General features: G+C 35.0%; 1 protein-coding gene across 1 annotated transcript in view; it reads left to right on the forward strand.

Moving 5' to 3' along the window:
* The window catches only part of STARD9 (StAR related lipid transfer domain containing 9), a 90358-nt gene that overhangs the window by 22910 nt on the left and 49302 nt on the right, over window positions 1-18146 (forward strand). The window contains exons 4-12 of the mRNA XM_087882232.1: window positions 8665-8781; window positions 9660-9692; window positions 9771-9832; window positions 11085-11197; window positions 13019-13088; window positions 13603-13675; window positions 14406-14473; window positions 15726-15823; window positions 17177-17377. Of these exons, the coding sequence (XP_087738358.1) occupies window positions 8665-8781; window positions 9660-9692; window positions 9771-9832; window positions 11085-11197; window positions 13019-13088; window positions 13603-13675; window positions 14406-14473; window positions 15726-15823; window positions 17177-17377 (835 nt within the window). The remainder of the gene's footprint in view (window positions 1-8664; window positions 8782-9659; window positions 9693-9770; window positions 9833-11084; window positions 11198-13018; window positions 13089-13602; window positions 13676-14405; window positions 14474-15725; window positions 15824-17176; window positions 17378-18146) is intronic.

Below are 18146 nucleotides of genomic sequence, written 5' to 3' on the forward strand. Positions count from 1 at the left end.
ATGCCATCTGGACAGTAACACCAGTCCTGCCCCGGATAATTCTTGTACAGAAATCACTTGTTTCCTTCAAAAGCAACACTTATGAAGGTTAAAAAAAAAGAAAACTCATTCATGAGCCCAGTTTATGTGAGGCATCTGGTTATTGTTCCATTAATCTACCAAAGTATTGTTCAAAAATCGCATCTTGTTTGTAATTATTAAAAGTCCACTTTTACTGCTTCTTCCTTAAAAAAAAAATCCACAGGTCACTTAGAAAAACTGTCAAAGCACCCTAAAATAAAAACTGTAAAATAGAAAAGAGATAAAACCAGATTTTATCTCTTTCTCTATTACAATACTAGAAAAACGGGGAAGAACACTTTCACAGTATAAGGATTTTAAAAAAAGAAAAAGGATAGCATTTCACAATAATTGATGAGACTTTCTTGGGTATGGATAGCTGCCCGAATATCGAGGAAGTGATTTTGGAGAAGCTTATTTTATTTTCATAACCAATTACCATTTCTTAAGCTAGGACTTAACAGACAATAGTGGAGCCTCTCTTCTAGACACAGAGCCAATGGACTTTTCTCTAGATTGATCTATTGGAGAATAGACTCATTCTATTTCACGATTTCCTGTTTAATTGTGCAGAGAATGAGAAGCTGAGGATTGGCTAGGATTCCTAGTAGTGTAGCCAGTCATCTCTTTACAGGAGGAAGAAAATGCTGCAAAATGACCAGCCTCTCTTTTTTTCATCCTGAATAGAGTAACTTTACTTAAACAAACCTAGCGTCATAGCAGAAGTTTCTTCCTCCATTAATGAATATAATGAGCGCCCCTGTGTTCTGGTTGCTGCTTTCTTTTCACATAGAAAGTCTTCAGCTGGGATTAATTTGGTATTCCTCATGAGATTCACACGCAGAAAAGACCCTGTATTGATGGAACAAAGCTACCACATTAGTCCTTCCTTCCTGTATTTGCTTTTTACCTTTTTAATAAGAAAGGGTACCCTTCTTCTACCCTCCTCTATAACGGTTCTTTTCATGTTGCCTTTTATTATTTTGACAGAGGGATAAATAATTTATTTGATGTCTTGGCATGTAGTTATATGCCAAGAATGTAGTTATATTCAAGATTATAATTTAACTCCAGTTAGTCATTTTCTTTATATATTTTACTGACCAAATACATACAGTTTGGGCCATCAAAATATTTGAAGGGCTGTTTAAAGAACAATTATTAAACCGTAAAATGTGGCATAAAACTTTGTAGTCCAATAGAATCATTTAATAGTTACAAGTGTAAAATAAGTCAGATACAGAATGGTTACCTTTCTGGCACTTATGGGATAATCCTGATTGTATTCTATATCATTACAGATGCTTACAGGGTTAGGTGTATGCTTAGCATTGTTATAGGTAGTCCTCACTTAATGATGGTGTGACTGCACCACTTAGCAATGGATATTTCAGCATTTCCTGTTGCCTTTAAATCCTGCACCATCATTAAATGTGATGTCATATGGTCACCATTTACAAACTTCTGCTGGCTTCCCCATTGACTTTGCTGTAGGAAGCTGCATGGTGGGTTGCAAATGGCCATCACGACCACAGGATGCTGTGGTTGTGTTGGGCACCTAATATCAGGGGCCATTTCTATTGCCACCTAAATCATTACCATATGTAATGGTAATGTATCATTTGAACTGGCAATGTTTCAATTCTCAGAGGATTTGCATTTTCTAAAGAGAAACATTGTGCTTTATGTATTCTTATATACATTATTTGTTGGAACAATTTATCAAATTCAAAAAACAGCAGATATGTCTTTGAAGATATGTGTCTGTAGTGTGAGATTTCAAACCTATTCCAATCCATAGATTTGAAAGTATTGTTGATTAAAATTAATACTGTGGTCCTCTATCTTTAATAACATTCTGAATAATTGTGGGAAAGTTCTGCGTTTTTCTTATCATTCTCAGAATCTTCTAGCAATTCTTTATGTTGTAGGGTGACAGAGAGTCCTGGTGTCATTTTACAGTACCTATCCATTCATCTCAAGATTCTTTAGCTGTCCCCATTTTGTGATCTTAGCAGGAAAAAATGTGAGAAATTCTTATATAATGTCTTTCTTTTGGATTTAAAGGCTCAAAAGTGGATTACTGTATATGCATACACACAAAGTAATTACATTCTGTCTATGGTCCTCCCATAAAAAATTCACTTAAAAGCTTCTTCAATTCTATTAAATTTTATGAGAATGATAAACGCCAAAAATACATTTTCATTACAGCCTTAACTACCATTAATTCACATAATTCAGTATTTTTAGATTTGCATATTTAGATGAACCTGATTATATAAGTATAATTAAATAACTAATGACATAAATTCATTACACTAATTATTGTGATTAATAATTAAATTAATATGTAATTTAAATGTATTCCCCTTTGGAATTATATGATCTTAGATGAGAAAAACTCACATGATCACATAATCTTAAATATTTAGGTACTTTATATTGCATATTTATTTAATGGAAAATTTATCCCAAATATAAAAAGTCCCCCCCCACAAAAGGAAATCAAGTCCCCTCAAAAATTTACAAACAGCAATTAATAGCAATAGCAATAGCAGTTAGTCTTTTATATCACTTCATAGTGTTTTACAGCACACTCTGAGCAGTTTACAATATTGCCCCCAACAATCTGGGTCCTCATTTTACTTACCTCAGAATGATGGAAGGCTGAGTTAACCTTGAGCCCAGTCAGGATCAAACTCCTGGCTGTGGGCAGAGTTAGCCTGCAATATTGCATTCTAATCACTGCACCACAGCTCAGCCCTTTCGTTGAATCTGATCTTAAATAGTTCCCCCATAACAATTGTACTTGTGTGATTTAATTGTATGTGTCTATACTAACATGAATATCATGCATATCCTTCATGTGTCGATAAACTGCATATACTTCTTAGTTGATGGACTATGACAACCCTATGTGAACTTGAAAAATGGTATCTAGATTGGAGTTCCTGGCATGCATAGGATCATAGAAGCTTGCTGGAAATATCATTATCAGGGAATCCTGATACCAAGTATAATATCTCCTTCTTGTATTAAAAAGTGTCCTGGAAAGTCTTGAGTAACTAAAAGCATTATAAGCTGCAGCTGTTCAATTTTCCACTGGATTGGAGCAACAGTAAATCAATGAAATCCCTCTAGGCAGATCAGTTGACAGTCATGGGATATTGGAAGACTGGGACTTGGAGTGCAAGAAGAGAGACAGGCATTAATAAATAAACTTCATTTGTGAAGGTAGTAAGAGAAAGAATATAATGAGACAAATGTGATTTGTTACTGTGAAGCACAGCTGATGAATATTTGTGTGTAAGTTAAAATGTAGATTTTATGCCTGCATGCCTGCCTGCCTGCCTGCCTGCCTGCCTGCCTGCCTGCCTATCTATCTATCTATCTATCTATCTATCTATCTATCTATCTATCTATCTATCTATCTATCTATCTATCTTTTTTGCCCTGGTCATTAAGCAGATCATTGTAGTTAAGTGAATCACATACAGGTAGTCCTCAACTTACAACAGTTCATTTAATGACCGTTCAAAGTTACAATGGTACTGAAAAAAGTCACTTATAATCAATTTTCAAACTTATGACCTTTGTGGCAGCCCTATGATCATGTAATCAAAATTCAGATGTTTGGCAACTGGTTCATACTTATGGCTATTACCCAAGGTCATGTGATCACCTTTTGCAACTTTTTGGGAAGCAAAATCAATGGAAGACAGATTCGCTTAACAACTATGTTACTAACTTATCAACTCCAATAATTCACTTAACAACTGTGGCATGAAAGGTCGCAAAATGGGGCAAAGCTCATTTAAGAAATGTTTCACTTTGTGGCTTCAATTGTGGTCGTAAGTTGAGGACTACTTAAGCAAATCTGGCTTCCCCCCATTGACTTTGCTTGTCACAAGCCTGCTGGCTGTGTTACAAATGACAGTCACATGAGCTCAGGATGCTACAACCATTGTAAATACATGTCGACTGCCAAGCAGCTGCATTTTGATCACATGATCATGGGGATGCTGCAACCGTTGTAAGAGCGAGGACCAGTTGTAAGTCACTTTCTTTATTGTTGCTATAATTTGTCACTAAACAAATGGTTGTAAATACAAATTTCTAAATGAGTATGATTCAGTGAAAAAAATGTTTCGTTAGGTAACAAGAAGGGATGAGGAGGATACAAAGCAAGGTAGGCCAAAAATGTGATTGTCCATTCAGAGACCCAAGGACAAATGAAATTGGTGATTGTTTAGACCCTCTGCTTAGAAATACTTCGTTGTATTTTAAATACATGGTTTAAGCATAGTCTATGCATAGCAAAGGGATAAATAAAAATCTGACCATTTATAATAAAAGATGGAGAGAGAGTGAAAAGTACAAGAGTGTTGTGAGGCTCTGAATAGGGGCCACAGTAAATATTGCTTTTGGTAATGTCAGGAATGGATCTTTGAAGAAAAAAATGGACATGAAAAAAGTGGGGGGGGGATCATACAGTAATTATAGAATGACTATAGGAAGAAAAAAACACAATCCTGAAAAAAAAAAACACCCTGCAAGATAGGCTAAGAATGCATGGGAAAGTATACATAAGGAAATGGAATGTGTAAGCTGTTTGGAACTGAAAATAATTATATCACAAATTGCTAGAGAAATGAGTGGAATTATTCTAATGGGAAGTATGAGAAAAAATGCTTGACTATTATCAGGGGAAAATGGCCTTGATTGAGGAAAAAAATGCTTGTGAGACAAATGCTGGAACAAGGAAGAGTGATAGATATTGAATAATAATTACACAGTCAAAAAGAGTAAGGAATAATATAGAGGAAGAGAAAATCAAATTGTGCTGAAAATAAAATACTTTTTGGAATTTCTAGATTTGATGTAGTAAAAAACAAATGTAATAAAATTACTTGGAACAAAATTGACTGGAGAAGATGCTAAGAAATATTTTAAAGGGATCTAGCTAGTGATAGTTTGAAGAATGGAATTGAAATGAATCCTATAAATGTTAGTATCTAGAAAACCGGGAGCCATAAACACCATGATAGTATGCAAAGTGGCAAAACTGTAGGTGTTTTGTTTGGAGAAATGTTAAAATATGCTTATGGTAGCTTTTGGAGTAGCTGTGAACTTATTTAATGTGTGCAGAAAAACTGCAGTTGTGTCTCATGATTGGAAGAATGCTGTTTTTCCGCCCTATACAAAGGAAAGTTTCCAAACATGAATGCAAATTATATAGCAGGATAAATTTGTTAAGACAGCCTGGGAATATACTGGTTAGAATTGGGATTGCAGGAGCACCAGAGGTGAGAGTCAGTAAAGTTTGAGAAATACTGAGAAATATAGTGTGGCTTTAAGCTAGGCAAAGAAAATGCAGGGTGGGTTTTCACTCTTCAGCAGGATACAGAGAGTTTATGAATCTCGGAAAGCTTATTGTGTATTTGTTGATTTAGAGGGCATTTATCAAAAGTTAGTGGGCTTCAATGTTTTACATGAATATGGAATCAGAAATTCCTTCTCCTTCATATCAAAGGCTTTTTGTACATCCAAGGAGACCAGCAATGTAGTCTTCTGTTTTTTTCAAATGTTTGTCCAGAATATCGATTAATAATCTAATTTTATCAGAACACTTCAACATCTTTTATGAAACAAGAATGTTCAGGAAGGATTATTGAAGATGGTATCACTTATGATACCAAAAGTTTGGCATCAAAATTGCCATGAAAAGTGAGTGATTGTGTGCACAATTAGCAAGGCCTTTACTGCCTTTCAGAATTAATTATATAGGTCTCCAATCAATTTATTGAACAATGAACTTTCAGAAAAATAGCAGGATATAAGTGCCGTAAATAAGTATGTTATATATCTCATAATGCACAAAATAGTTACTAATATTAATTTTCTATCAATTTTTTAGATTTCAAGGTTGAAAATATCTAGTAATGTATTGGAGGGATGATTCCCATCATTAATTCTTAAGAGTGTTGAAATACATATGTATGTTCATACACCTACGCACATACATGCTCTAGCTGAGCTATTGAAGGAATTAATGAATGAGAGTAAGCAAAAAGGACTATAAATCATAATTTAGTGTTGTCATGAGCAATAATTTGTATCTTTTGATATAGATGAAATATTCATTTAAGTTCCATTCAAATGAAAGGTGAATAAGAATGGATTCAGGAATCAAACCAGAAGATGAAAAAAAATATAGCTTACAAGATAGAGAATATATTAAAACAAATCTTGGAGAACTAGCACATGGCTTCTTGTAGTAACTATATATTTTATTAGGAGTAGGTCCAAAAAGAAGGGTGAAGCTCTGGTGAAATGTAAAATTTTTTGCTACCGGTTCTCCGAACTGCCCGCCACCATCGCTACCTATTTGCCCAAGCCAGTCCGAACCGGGAGCATTTCACCCCTGGTGAAACTTTAGTACATGTTCTAGTATAATTTTATGGAAAGTTAGAGTTCATTAAAAAGTATAACTTCCTGGAATGTTGACAATGTTGGCGTTATTCCTCTTTTTTAGAAAGAGCATTCTTCACAGAAAGCATCAATTTAAATAAAAACAGATGTTCTAATTGCAATATTTGAGAGTATTTTGGTCTTAACTAAGAAATACGAAAGATTTTCAATGTTTGTAAAACAAGCCAGTTTTGACCATATTAATGGCACAGAATACATAAAGAACAGTACCCTATAGGATCTGCAGGATTTGATAATACATCTAACAAGATCAAGCTCATATTTAATTACAAACCTTAAATAGCAAACCCAACATTGTATTATTTAACTTACAGTAGCAACTGGTTGTTAGAAAATCTAACGGTACCTTAATTCTAGCCATGCAAAACAGTTTTCAATTATTTTCTGCCTTCTATTTCCCTTCCCCCTATTATGTTTTATTTTGTTCAGCAAAAATTGACAACTGAGATGTATTAAATAGGTTAGAAGAAGTTGTGAAAGGTAAATCATGAAGCTTTTGTGCTAATTCTAGAATCAGAGAAAATATATTTCTGAATCCCAATTATGAGCTGGCAACTGTGGGAATATATTTGTTATCTTGATCTACCATTGCAATCTGGATTGGCCAAACTAGGAAATAGGATGCACAACTACCATAGATAAACCTAATCTAATCTTGTAGCATAATTTCACCTGCTTTTCTTAGGTTATGCATATGATAATAAACTGTAAAATTGGATAGCTTTTTATATTCTTTTAAAGTGCAGATATGTTTTTAAGAAGCTGATCTCTATTTTTGATAGGAATTGAATTAAGAGTCATAGTTTCTTAAATCACAATAAAATTGTTATGTTAATTATATTATTTTGATTTACTGTATTTATTCATAAAATTTATCAGCTGCCTATCTTACTAAGGGAAACTCTGAGCGGCTTTCAATCCTAAAAGACACACACACTCTAAAAACGTAAATAAATTAATGCCAACAAACGCTATGATCCAGTTACAGACAGGGAGGGCAGGGACAGAGTGGGTAGAGTTGGGATCTGTTAATTGATCAACCATCTCCGAATATCTCGATTAACCACATATGCTTATCCAAACCCACCCAAAATATATTTTCTTCTCTTTTTCTTGCCATTCAGCAACTTCACCAGAAGGAACTTTTACTACATGACTTGTTATTTAAATATCCTTTCTTCATTGAACTTAACTGTACTTTTGCTATTCATTCCAGCATGAACTAACCAGCTATGAAGCTGTCACTGAGCTGCAAGTCCATGTAATCCTTTTTTTTTTTTTTTTTTTTTGTGGTCTTCTGAGAAATGACCCTCATCCTCAATAAGACAAATCAAATAAAATTTTATTTTGGCCACTGAACATATTTACAAAATGTAAATATATGTACCAAATAAATATCAGTAACAATGATTAATATAAACAAACTTCAGATATTCAGATGTTGATCTCACTACTGACTAATATAAGTAGTCCTCGCTTTACAACCATTTGTTTAATGACCTTTCAAAGTTACAACGGCAATGAAAAAAAGTAGTTTATGACCATCTTTCACACTTACAACCATTGCAGAATCTCTGTGGTCATATGATCAAAATTAGGACATTTGGCAACTGGCATGTACTTTTAACAGTTGCATATCGCATGTTTATGCACCTTTTTGCACCTTTTGCAATCAACAAACAAACAAAATCAATGGGGAAGCCAGATTCATTTAACAACTGTGTTATTAACTAACAGCTGCAGTGATTCATTTAACAACTCTGGCATGAAAAGTCGTAAAATGAGGCAAAGCTCACTTAACTGTCTTGATTAGCAACTGAAATTTTGGGCTCAATTGTGGTCATAAACTGAGGATTACTTGTACCTATTGAGAATGAAATGTATGTAAAAGAAGCTTGGTGAAGTAATTTCATTATGTTGATTGGAGGAAAATTTAAGAATTTAAAAATGTACCAGATTGACCTTTCCATTTTGTTAAAACATTTGTCCTTTCATTCCCTCTCTCTGTTTTGAGAAACACTATGTTAGAATTTAAAAGCATTTTAGATGTATGAACAATAAACTTAGCATCACACATCAGTGTATAATTTGTCTCTTTGTTCTTTGCAGGTTTTTCAGGATCTTGGTACAATGGTGTTATCCAGTGCTTTTAAAGGATACAATATTTGTCTTTTTGCTTATGGACAGACAGGTTCAGGAAAAACATATACCATGATGGGAACTCCAGTGAGTTTATACCCTTGATTCTATACTTTGCTTTATCTTTTATATATATATATATAAAATAGTTTTAACATTCAAGATCACCATATGAATGACTTTTTAAAAAAATATTGGCAACTTAATTGTTTGCATTAATGTAACAGATGTAACCGTTTCCTAGTTCATCTTAAAATAATACTTGTCATACTATTTTACAAGAATAGAGTCCTATACTAATAATATACTCCTCTATATAAGAAAACATGTAAAATAATATCATGGAATGCCAGTTAGACTGGCTTTGTCAAGTTGAAGCACAGCTGTGATGAACATTTTAAGCCGGGATATTATTTTGTGCTATTCCTTTTGCTTGGCATGTAGCTTCCTGTGTGTTTCCTCAACACTAACTCAACACTTTTGAGCAATGTTTTTCAATCTTAACAACTTTTAAGATGAGGGGACTTCAACTCTCATCATGGCTCAGTAGGCTGGCTGGATAATTCCAGAATGGGACAACTTGCCACAGCCAAAACTCACCACAGCCAGCTCACTTCAGGACAACATGCCATGGCCAACTCACTGTGGGACCACTGACTACAAGACAGTTTAATAATTCTACTTAATTATTTAAAATAAAGAAAATTTTATTTTAATTTTTGCCATTCACATTTCATTCTGTCTTTCCCTTTGCATCCTTTCTTTAATGATTCTATTCCACCATTTCTTTGATATTAGTGTGACTCTTGTCCTCTAGCGAGTTGTCCTGAGATGAGTTGGCTGTGGCGAGTTGGCCATGGAGAATTGTCGTAGACCTGGGGAATTTTGGAAGTTGAATCAATAGTAGTGATTCTTCTAAAACACGAAAGGAGCAGTTTTCACATAATCTCTTCTCTTTTTTCAAGGCTTCCATTGGATTAACGCCTCGGATATGTCAGGTAGTTATGTTATTAAATGAAATATTTCATTTAAGTTTGTCACAGAAGATAGAAAATATAAATTATTGCTTTCCATAGGGTCTTTTTTCAAGAGAAGGTGCCTTTTCCAAGCAGTCAACATCATGCAGAGTAGAAGTTAGGTAGGTATTGCTTAATTTTCTCATAAGGCCATATATTTTTACTAATTCTTCTTTTCTGTATCAAACCACTGGTAATTTCTTTCTTTCTGTGTTTCTTTGAACTAGAAAGCATAATTATTGTCATTTGTAATTACATCATGTTTTAGAGGATGTTTGGATGTCTAATATTTGGACTGTGTTCAGTTATCCTTAAACAAGTCCCATAAACTTTATAGAACTTTTACATTGCAGTATATACTTAAATAATAGCTTTTACAGATGTAAAACTGCAGGGAATGGAATTAATAGGGCTTTGCAGTATTTCTGATTTGATTCCTAAAAGGTACTTAAGAGTGTCTAGGAATATGAACCTAGCAGCTTCTACAACTCTTTAAAACAATCATTCCTTTTTGTAGGATTGTTCAGTCACCCTTTGCACTTTCCATAAAATCCCAAGAAAGGCTACTTTAAAGAATTATAATCGGGTATTACGTTCATTCCTCTGAAGCAGAGTTGGGCTGCTGCCAATTCTCACTGGTTTGGACAAACTGGTAGTTAAGATTCTGCGCAGTTCGGCGAGCTGGCCCCGCCCCCACTCATTTTTCAGCCTATTTTCCGGGCCGTTTTTCAGCCCCAAAAAAGATGTGAAAATGGCCTGGAAACGGCCTGAAAAACAGCCAAAAATGGCCAAACAACAGGCCGAAAAATGGGCAGGGGCGGGGTCAGCCAGTGGTGGGATTAGCCCCAACTGGCTGAATCCTACCTCTGCCTTTGAGGCGAGTGGCCGGGAGATGGGGCTGGGTGTGATAAGTGACGTCACCCACCCAGTCACATGACCAACCGGCCATGCCTACCCCGCCAGAGAACTGGTTGTTAAGTTATTCAAGCCCCATCACTGCTCTGAAGGCTTTTTGGAACTGAATGCAAGGCAATTCACAACTCTCCAATAGAGATTCCCTTTCTTAACAAGAATCTTCTCTGAGACGAAAGGATCATTTTAGATTGAAACATAGTATTAACACCTAAGGTTGCTGTGCCTCCCTACCAAATATTCTCCAAAGCTATTCTTACAATATTTTGTGACTGTATTCATTTCATCACAAAAATAGCCAGAGCAGACATCAAACCAACCAATAAAAGAATGCCAAAATTATTTTTTGCCAGACTCTCTATTGTTTTCCCTACTATTACTTTGCTGGATTGATCTTGCTACTTCAGTGTCCAAATACTTAGATGAAGAATATTTTGCTCATCTCTATTTCTTTCTTTCTAGTTTCCTAGAAATTTATAATGAGCAAGTCCGCGATTTATTAAGGCAGTCAAACCATAAGAAGCCGTATACGCTTCGTGTCCGTGAACACCCTGAGATGGGGCCATATGTTCAAGGTAATTGTCTTTTTAAAGGTAGATATCATTCAGAGAGAGAGAGAAATATTTTACTTTAGCTTTATTCCCTTACATCTTGTGAAATGTTTTTTCATTTTATCATTCATTTTGCCATTGCTTTTGCTTACTGTTTCTAGACGTTCTGAGGGATGGATGGAGATCCAGTGTTATTCAAAGAGCTTGTGGCACTTCTACGTTTCCCTAACTTTATGTTTTATGCATCTAGCTATCTAATGACTGCCAAAAACTACAATTATTAATACAAACTACTTTTGAAAGGTGTACTTTGTATGGAGTTGTGTAGATAAGATTGTTCTTGACAAATCAAGTAATTGGGACCTAGCTAATTACATCTGCCTAACCTTTAGAGGGCATTCCATATAAGGCTGTTGTATTTAATGTGTGTCTAAGGATCAGTTCATAAGGTCTTGAAAAGTACCGATGTCTTTCTGCTGGAAATGGTGAAACACTGAACACAGTTCAGACTTTCAAAAAAACTTGTCTCCATGTCTAAAATTAAAATAAAACCCTCTTTGTTTAACAAGGTCATGTGATAGACATAAAATGCTTTACTGTATACCCAGACTGAACTGATTTCAAAATTGATAATTCAGTTTGAATGAATTCTTAATCATATCATACTAATAGTGTAATATGAACCTGATATATGAATAGAAGGAGCCATCAGTATACCTAACATGACCAGCAAGTCTTGAAAGGTCAGAAGGAAGAATTGGTTTAGGATGGTCCCAGTTTTCCAGCTAACTGTGGTTCAATCTGTTTACGTGTTGTGAGATTAAAGAGCTTTCATTGTGCCTTCTGTACTCTTGTGTCTTCTATAATTTTCCAATCCCATTTTACCTACTTATTTGGATATTGCTTGGAAAGTATCTGTCACATGTTATGTTTTAATAGAGGTTAATAAGGGAAAAGGAGACATGGGAAATTATTTGAAAAGTATGGAGAATGCTTTGTGCAATCACTAGGTATCCTTAGTAATATGTATTTCTTATCTTCCATACAATTAAAATACATTATGTAACTGAAGTTTGATTCATTGATTTTGCATTCACAATGCCCTTAAACAGTTATCCCTTCTTGTTCCAGCAATACTGTGATCCTCTGTTTCATCCATAATATATTTTTCTATTTGAAATCTTTGTTTTATTAAATATATATCCTACACTTCTGTCTTTTTGGCATTCAAGGTAGCTTATAACACATTATTAAGTGTAAAAAAAATCAAAGGAACGCAGTAAAAATAAAAAAACCCAGAAACATTAAAATAAAAAAATTGATTGAAGTAATAATTAAACATTTGGTGGAAGATATTGTTCTTTTTTCATTTTTTCTCCCTGAAGGTGCTGTTTTTGGTAATAGACCAAAAACATCCCCTTGATTAGTACATTCCACAAGCTGGGCTCCACACAGGAAAAAATCTCCTAGGATATCCAGTTAGGAAAGCTTCTGCTGCAGGAGAGGACATCAAAAGAGTCTCTCCTGCTAATCTCAATGTCACAGAAGATTTCTATTTTTCAGTGCCCTCTGGATTCCTGAGACAGGAATTTCTATGGAGATTCTCAGTCATCCAGGTCATGGCTGTTCCAAAGATGCTTTTTCAAGAGGCAACTGGACTTTCTGATTTTTCTTTGAAGACATTTCGCTTCTCATCCAAGAGCTGAAGAAGCTGCTTGGAAGCGAAACGTCTTCAAAGAAAAACCAGAAAGTCTAGCTGCCTCTTGAAAAAGCATCTTTGGGATAAAACACTGGAAGATTTTTTTTTTTTAAGTATTGATTCTTCTTCCTTAAAATCTCTTCCAGGGCTATCTCAACATGTGGTTACAGACTACAGACAAGTAGTTGAACTTCTGGAAGAAGGGATAGCAAATAGGTATTTTGTATTAAAGTACTCTAATTCATGTTAGCTTATTTATAATTATTTTTCTCATTGTCCTTCTATATTGCAGCTTTCATCAGCAAAAGGAATGGTTAATCGTTGCAAGGAATTATCATCCTCTATAATAACATACTAATTTTCAACACTGCAGATATAATCATGATTAAATAATAGTTTCTTAATTTAAATGTTTTAATTCTATGAAACTTATTTTCTTGTGTTTTATAAAAATTATAGACATAATCTAGATATATAGCGGTATGTGACATCCATGTGATTCTATATAGCTGAGTCATGTGGTGGAATATAATTTTACATTTACATTTACATTTACAATTCCAAGGATAATCCATATATGGTCTAAACTTCAGCTGCTTCTACCAAAATTTGAATCTTGTGATATGATGGTTAACTTGTTTTCATATTTATTCTTCCATATAAGTTATCATAGTCACTATTACCTACCTCACAGAGAATAAAATATTAACTTTTCTTTTCTTGTGTGTAGAATCACAGCAGCTACCCATGTTCATGATGCCAGCAGTAGATCCCATGCTATTTTCACCATCCAATATACTCAAGTTAGTTGAATTTTCCCAGTAATTTTTGAAACCCATAAAAGCAAGTCTTGTTGGTGCTGATTTCATCTATGAATACATTGTAACAAAATGACATTGTCATAAAAGTAATTTGAACCATGGCGCATTATACTATACTCGTAAACGTGTAACCACTGATGAGTGGCATTTTTTTTTCAATTGAAAGCTGCATCCCCTTCAGTTGAGCTAATTTAATATTGATGAGTAGGGTGAAAACCAAAAGTGAGAAGGCCATCATTATCTCTTCCTCTCTTTTTCCCCCTCATATCCTTCTGTCTCTCCTTTATGCCAACCTACCTTCCGTTTTCACACTTTCTCCCTCTCTGCCCAATGAACTGCTAAGATAAAAGGTTGATATTGCCTTTGCAGCTTCATATCTGATGAACATCTTCAGTGTTTATGTTATCTTAAAGTAGATTAGGAATTTTAATTATGATGTTCTTCATCATAGCCTCTCCCTCTCATGGTTTGATTTTATTTTTGCTATTTGGATTGCATATTGTTTTAATTATTGTTTTAAATTTGACATAACATCCAAGAATTGAGCAGGATAAAAATCAAATAAGTACATATACTTTGCAAGCGTGCAATCCCATTGGTATAAATGGAGGTTGACCGCTTGAAGCACCTCACACAATCAGTCTGTTCTAGAGTATAGAAAAAATAGAATTTTTACTCTGAAATCACATTGCTTAAATTTGTTTTCCTTCAGGCTATACTTGAGAATAATCTGCCTTCTGAAACAGCAAGCAAGATCAATTTAGTGGACCTTGCAGGCAGGTAATACTTAGTTTTTGGAGATAACCTCTTAAAAGCCAATTATGCATGATTGTTTACTGTTAATAACAATTTCTCTTTTATACTGTTTGCTGTGGAATTTCTGTGTGTGGATTCTGTGGGAATTCTTGGGTACATCTGAAGTTATAAAGGAAGCAGAGTGATGCGGTGGCCTAGAGATTGTGAGCTCTCACCTCACAATCAGGAGGCTGTAAGTTTGATCCTAGGTAGAGGCAGATATTTCTCTCTCTGGGCACCATGAGAATATATCTGCTGAACAAAGCTCCACATTGGTGACAGGAAGGGCATCCAGCCATTAAATGATCTGCTAGCCCTATTCAGTTGCAAGAGATTATGGCAGGGGTGAAATCCAGCAGGTTCTGACAGATTCTGGAGAACCAGTAGCGGAAATTTTGAGTAGTGGTTCAGAGAACCGGCAAATGCCACCTCTGGCTGCCCCAGAGTGGGGTGGGAATGGAGATTTTGCAATATCCTTCCCCCAGGAATTTTAATTTAGATAGCTGTGTGTAAATTGCCTTACACATGAGCTTGCGTACCTTTATTGGCTTTCTCATGTGCTTCAAAATAAAATCCAGAATAGATTTTGAAACTCACATCAATAAACTGATTATTAATACATTACAAATGTTGATGAACACCTTTCTGACAAATGTTCTTAATTGAAGGCAAAAGGTTGAGCTGACATTTGCCAAACATAATATATTGTGAAGGGAGAAGTAGTGAAATGGATTTTGTTAGAGCTGTATATAGCACTTAACAGATTATGTGAAGATGCATTTACTGTACATGGTGTGTGAGAATAATTTCAGTACTCTGGAAAAAATTAAACCTTGGAATGCTTCTGCCTTCTAGTGGATGCATATACAGGTTCTCAGTTCTTTGGAAGCAATTATATTTACATCTTGTCAATGTTATGATGCATCTTTGGCATCAGATTACCCATGATAGGATTGATGATAGAATTGTAATTCTGTAATATATGGATGACCATACATGTGGTAAGTCCATGGATAAGTTATAGACTTTTGAATAGCAGGACTTCCTTGCCAAATTTAAACTTTACATGTTTTGGAAATATTAGAAAACTTTATGTAGGGGCTTATATTTGTGAAAATAGGTTATTCTTTTCATTATTTGAGAGTTGTAGAATGTTTTCTCATTTCTTATGCTGCTACTTTTATATGCTGATAATCATTGCTGTGACTTCAATGATCTCTTTGGTTATGTGTTTCAGTGAAAAGGCCGATCCTAGTTATTGCAAAAATCGAATCACAGAGGGTGCCAACATTAACAAATCATTAGTTACTCTTGGAATTGTCATCTCTACTTTAGGTAAAAATAAAATTAACCTTTATCTAAACCATAATGAAATGTTAATGGATCACCTATTGAACTTTTCCTATGATGCATACTTGCAAGCGGGCATGAGTAAATAAATGAAGTACTGTATTCATAAAATATTTCATTTGCTATTAGATGGAAGACAGGATTATAAAAGAAGCATTGGCTGCCCTCATACTTCATAAATTGTGACTTCTTGTCTTGTTCATCTCCTTTTTTAAAGGAGCTCTTGATCTGTGGATTAATTAATTACAGCAGAGATGCACATCTCCAGTTTGAACGTGGTCCCAGAAATGTCATGCAGCCCCCTGAGGCTTCCTTATCTTGCAGATGACCAGCTGTGCCAATAACTCAAGTTTTCTCCAGTCCTCCTTTCCATACTGCTTTTCCATTGTCACTGTTGCTGCCATATACCTCTATTGTTTATCTTCTGTATATAATTTTCTTGGGGGTCCAACCTGTCTACTTCACTTCTTTACTACTACCAGAACAATAGTTAACCTACTGGTATTGTCTTGGCTTTTTGCTTATCTGTGATGAATTTGCAATCAATTTGCAGACAAGAGAAGCAGCATGGTGACTTGAAAGGACAGACTAGGAAGCATCATTCTTTGCCCTTCTGCTTTTCTTCTCACCTTTTTGCAAGAAATGAGTGCAAAGAACAGTGAAGAGTGCTGCTACTTTTATCCACTTTCAGCTTCTTCCTGCTAAGTTGCCTTATTTCCTGTTATCTTTTGGTATCAACAAGCAAACAGGAAGCAGCTGCAGTATTAAGGAGAAAGAAAGAGCAGTCCTTTTCTTTTAGACTTAAATTCCATCTCTGTGTTCTTTCTGTTTCCTTCCACTTTACTGCTTGACGACCATAACATTCAGAAACTTGGGCATATTGTGATTCCCTAAAGAGAGATGAAGAATGAATGGACTCTGCCTACCAGCCCCTTCCTAGAAATGGCAGTAGCAAACTCCTTGCTTTCAATGGTGGGAAAGTGTTAGCAATTTGCTAAAGAGAGTAGCAGCTTTTTGCTGAGAATGTATATACAATAATGAGTGAGAATGATGTGAGTCATTCATATGTGAGTATCTGGTGTCTGGTCACTTATATTAGTATTTTTCGTTGGCAGAAGCACCACAGACCAATCCTTTGCTGTTTCCAGGGCAGCCCTGCGGGCCAGATCTAAGTACCTCACGGGCCGCATCCTTGAGTTTGATACCCCTGAACAAAACAGTATAGTCTTAATCTTGGACTGTTCAAAGTTACTTTAGCATGAAAAAATATTTTTAGATTGTTTAAAATATTTTTTTTTATTGTATAAGTCTGACTTTTTTTTTTTTTTTGCTTCTTAGCCGAAAACACTCAGATGTTCAGCAGCTGCCAGAGCATCAGCAGTATAGCCAGTGAAGTGGACAGTGACCGTACAGACAGTTACTGTGGCTCCCATATCAATAGCTGCAAGCGTCAAGCTTATATTCCATATCGGGATTCCATTCTTACTTGGCTTCTGAAGGATAGTTTGGGTGGCAATTCCAAGACCATAATGATTGCAAGTAAGTATAAAAATTTGCTTTGATTTCAGGAATGGTCATATGGTCTAAATATTCCTAAAAGCAGTATTCTATTAATTGCCCAAGGACAGTGTAATATTTCTCTGAAAGACGTGTAACATAAAAAATAATTGAGCAAGAGCTGTCTTGTCACGTTATAAATTTCAATATGGAATTGTATTTTACCTCTGTCAGTAGTTCCTAATGAGATACTATTGTTTATTTAAAAAGATTTATAAGCTGCTCTTACACTGTAGTTATGAAAGGCAGAGATCTGGCAACATGTAAAAAAAACCCTACACGCTGTTAATAATATAAAGAAAAAACGAGTAGAAACAGATTAAAATGAGATAATCTGCTAATTTATCAGCATAGCAAACTAAGTATGTGCTGCAATATGTTTTGATACTAGATAGAAAGGCAAAAACAAAAGCATTTTAAAAAATCCATACATTAGGCATTGTTTTTCTTTCCTGCATTCCAGCCAGAAATATCACTGCATCCGGTGTGTTTTGGAGAAATGCTTGTCTAGCCAATTTTAAAGAACGAACAGGGCTATGGGAGTAGATGGTCTATAGGTTTGCAGCAGCAAAGAGTTTTCAATGCCAGTAATACTTTTCAATTGTTCTAGAAACCTACCCAGTTACTGGGAAATTAATCTTATTTGTTCAATAGGTCAGGCAGCCATCACTGTCAAATAATGTATAAGCTAAAATTTGTAGAAAATTTTCAAACAGGGACAAGGATACAGCATGTTCCACTAATTTAGCCA

Source organism: Pantherophis guttatus, chromosome 1, assembly GCF_059756535.1.
Source record: "Pantherophis guttatus breed Tessera chromosome 1, ASM5975653v1, whole genome shotgun sequence".
Lineage (NCBI taxonomy): Eukaryota > Metazoa > Chordata > Lepidosauria > Squamata > Colubridae > Pantherophis > Pantherophis guttatus.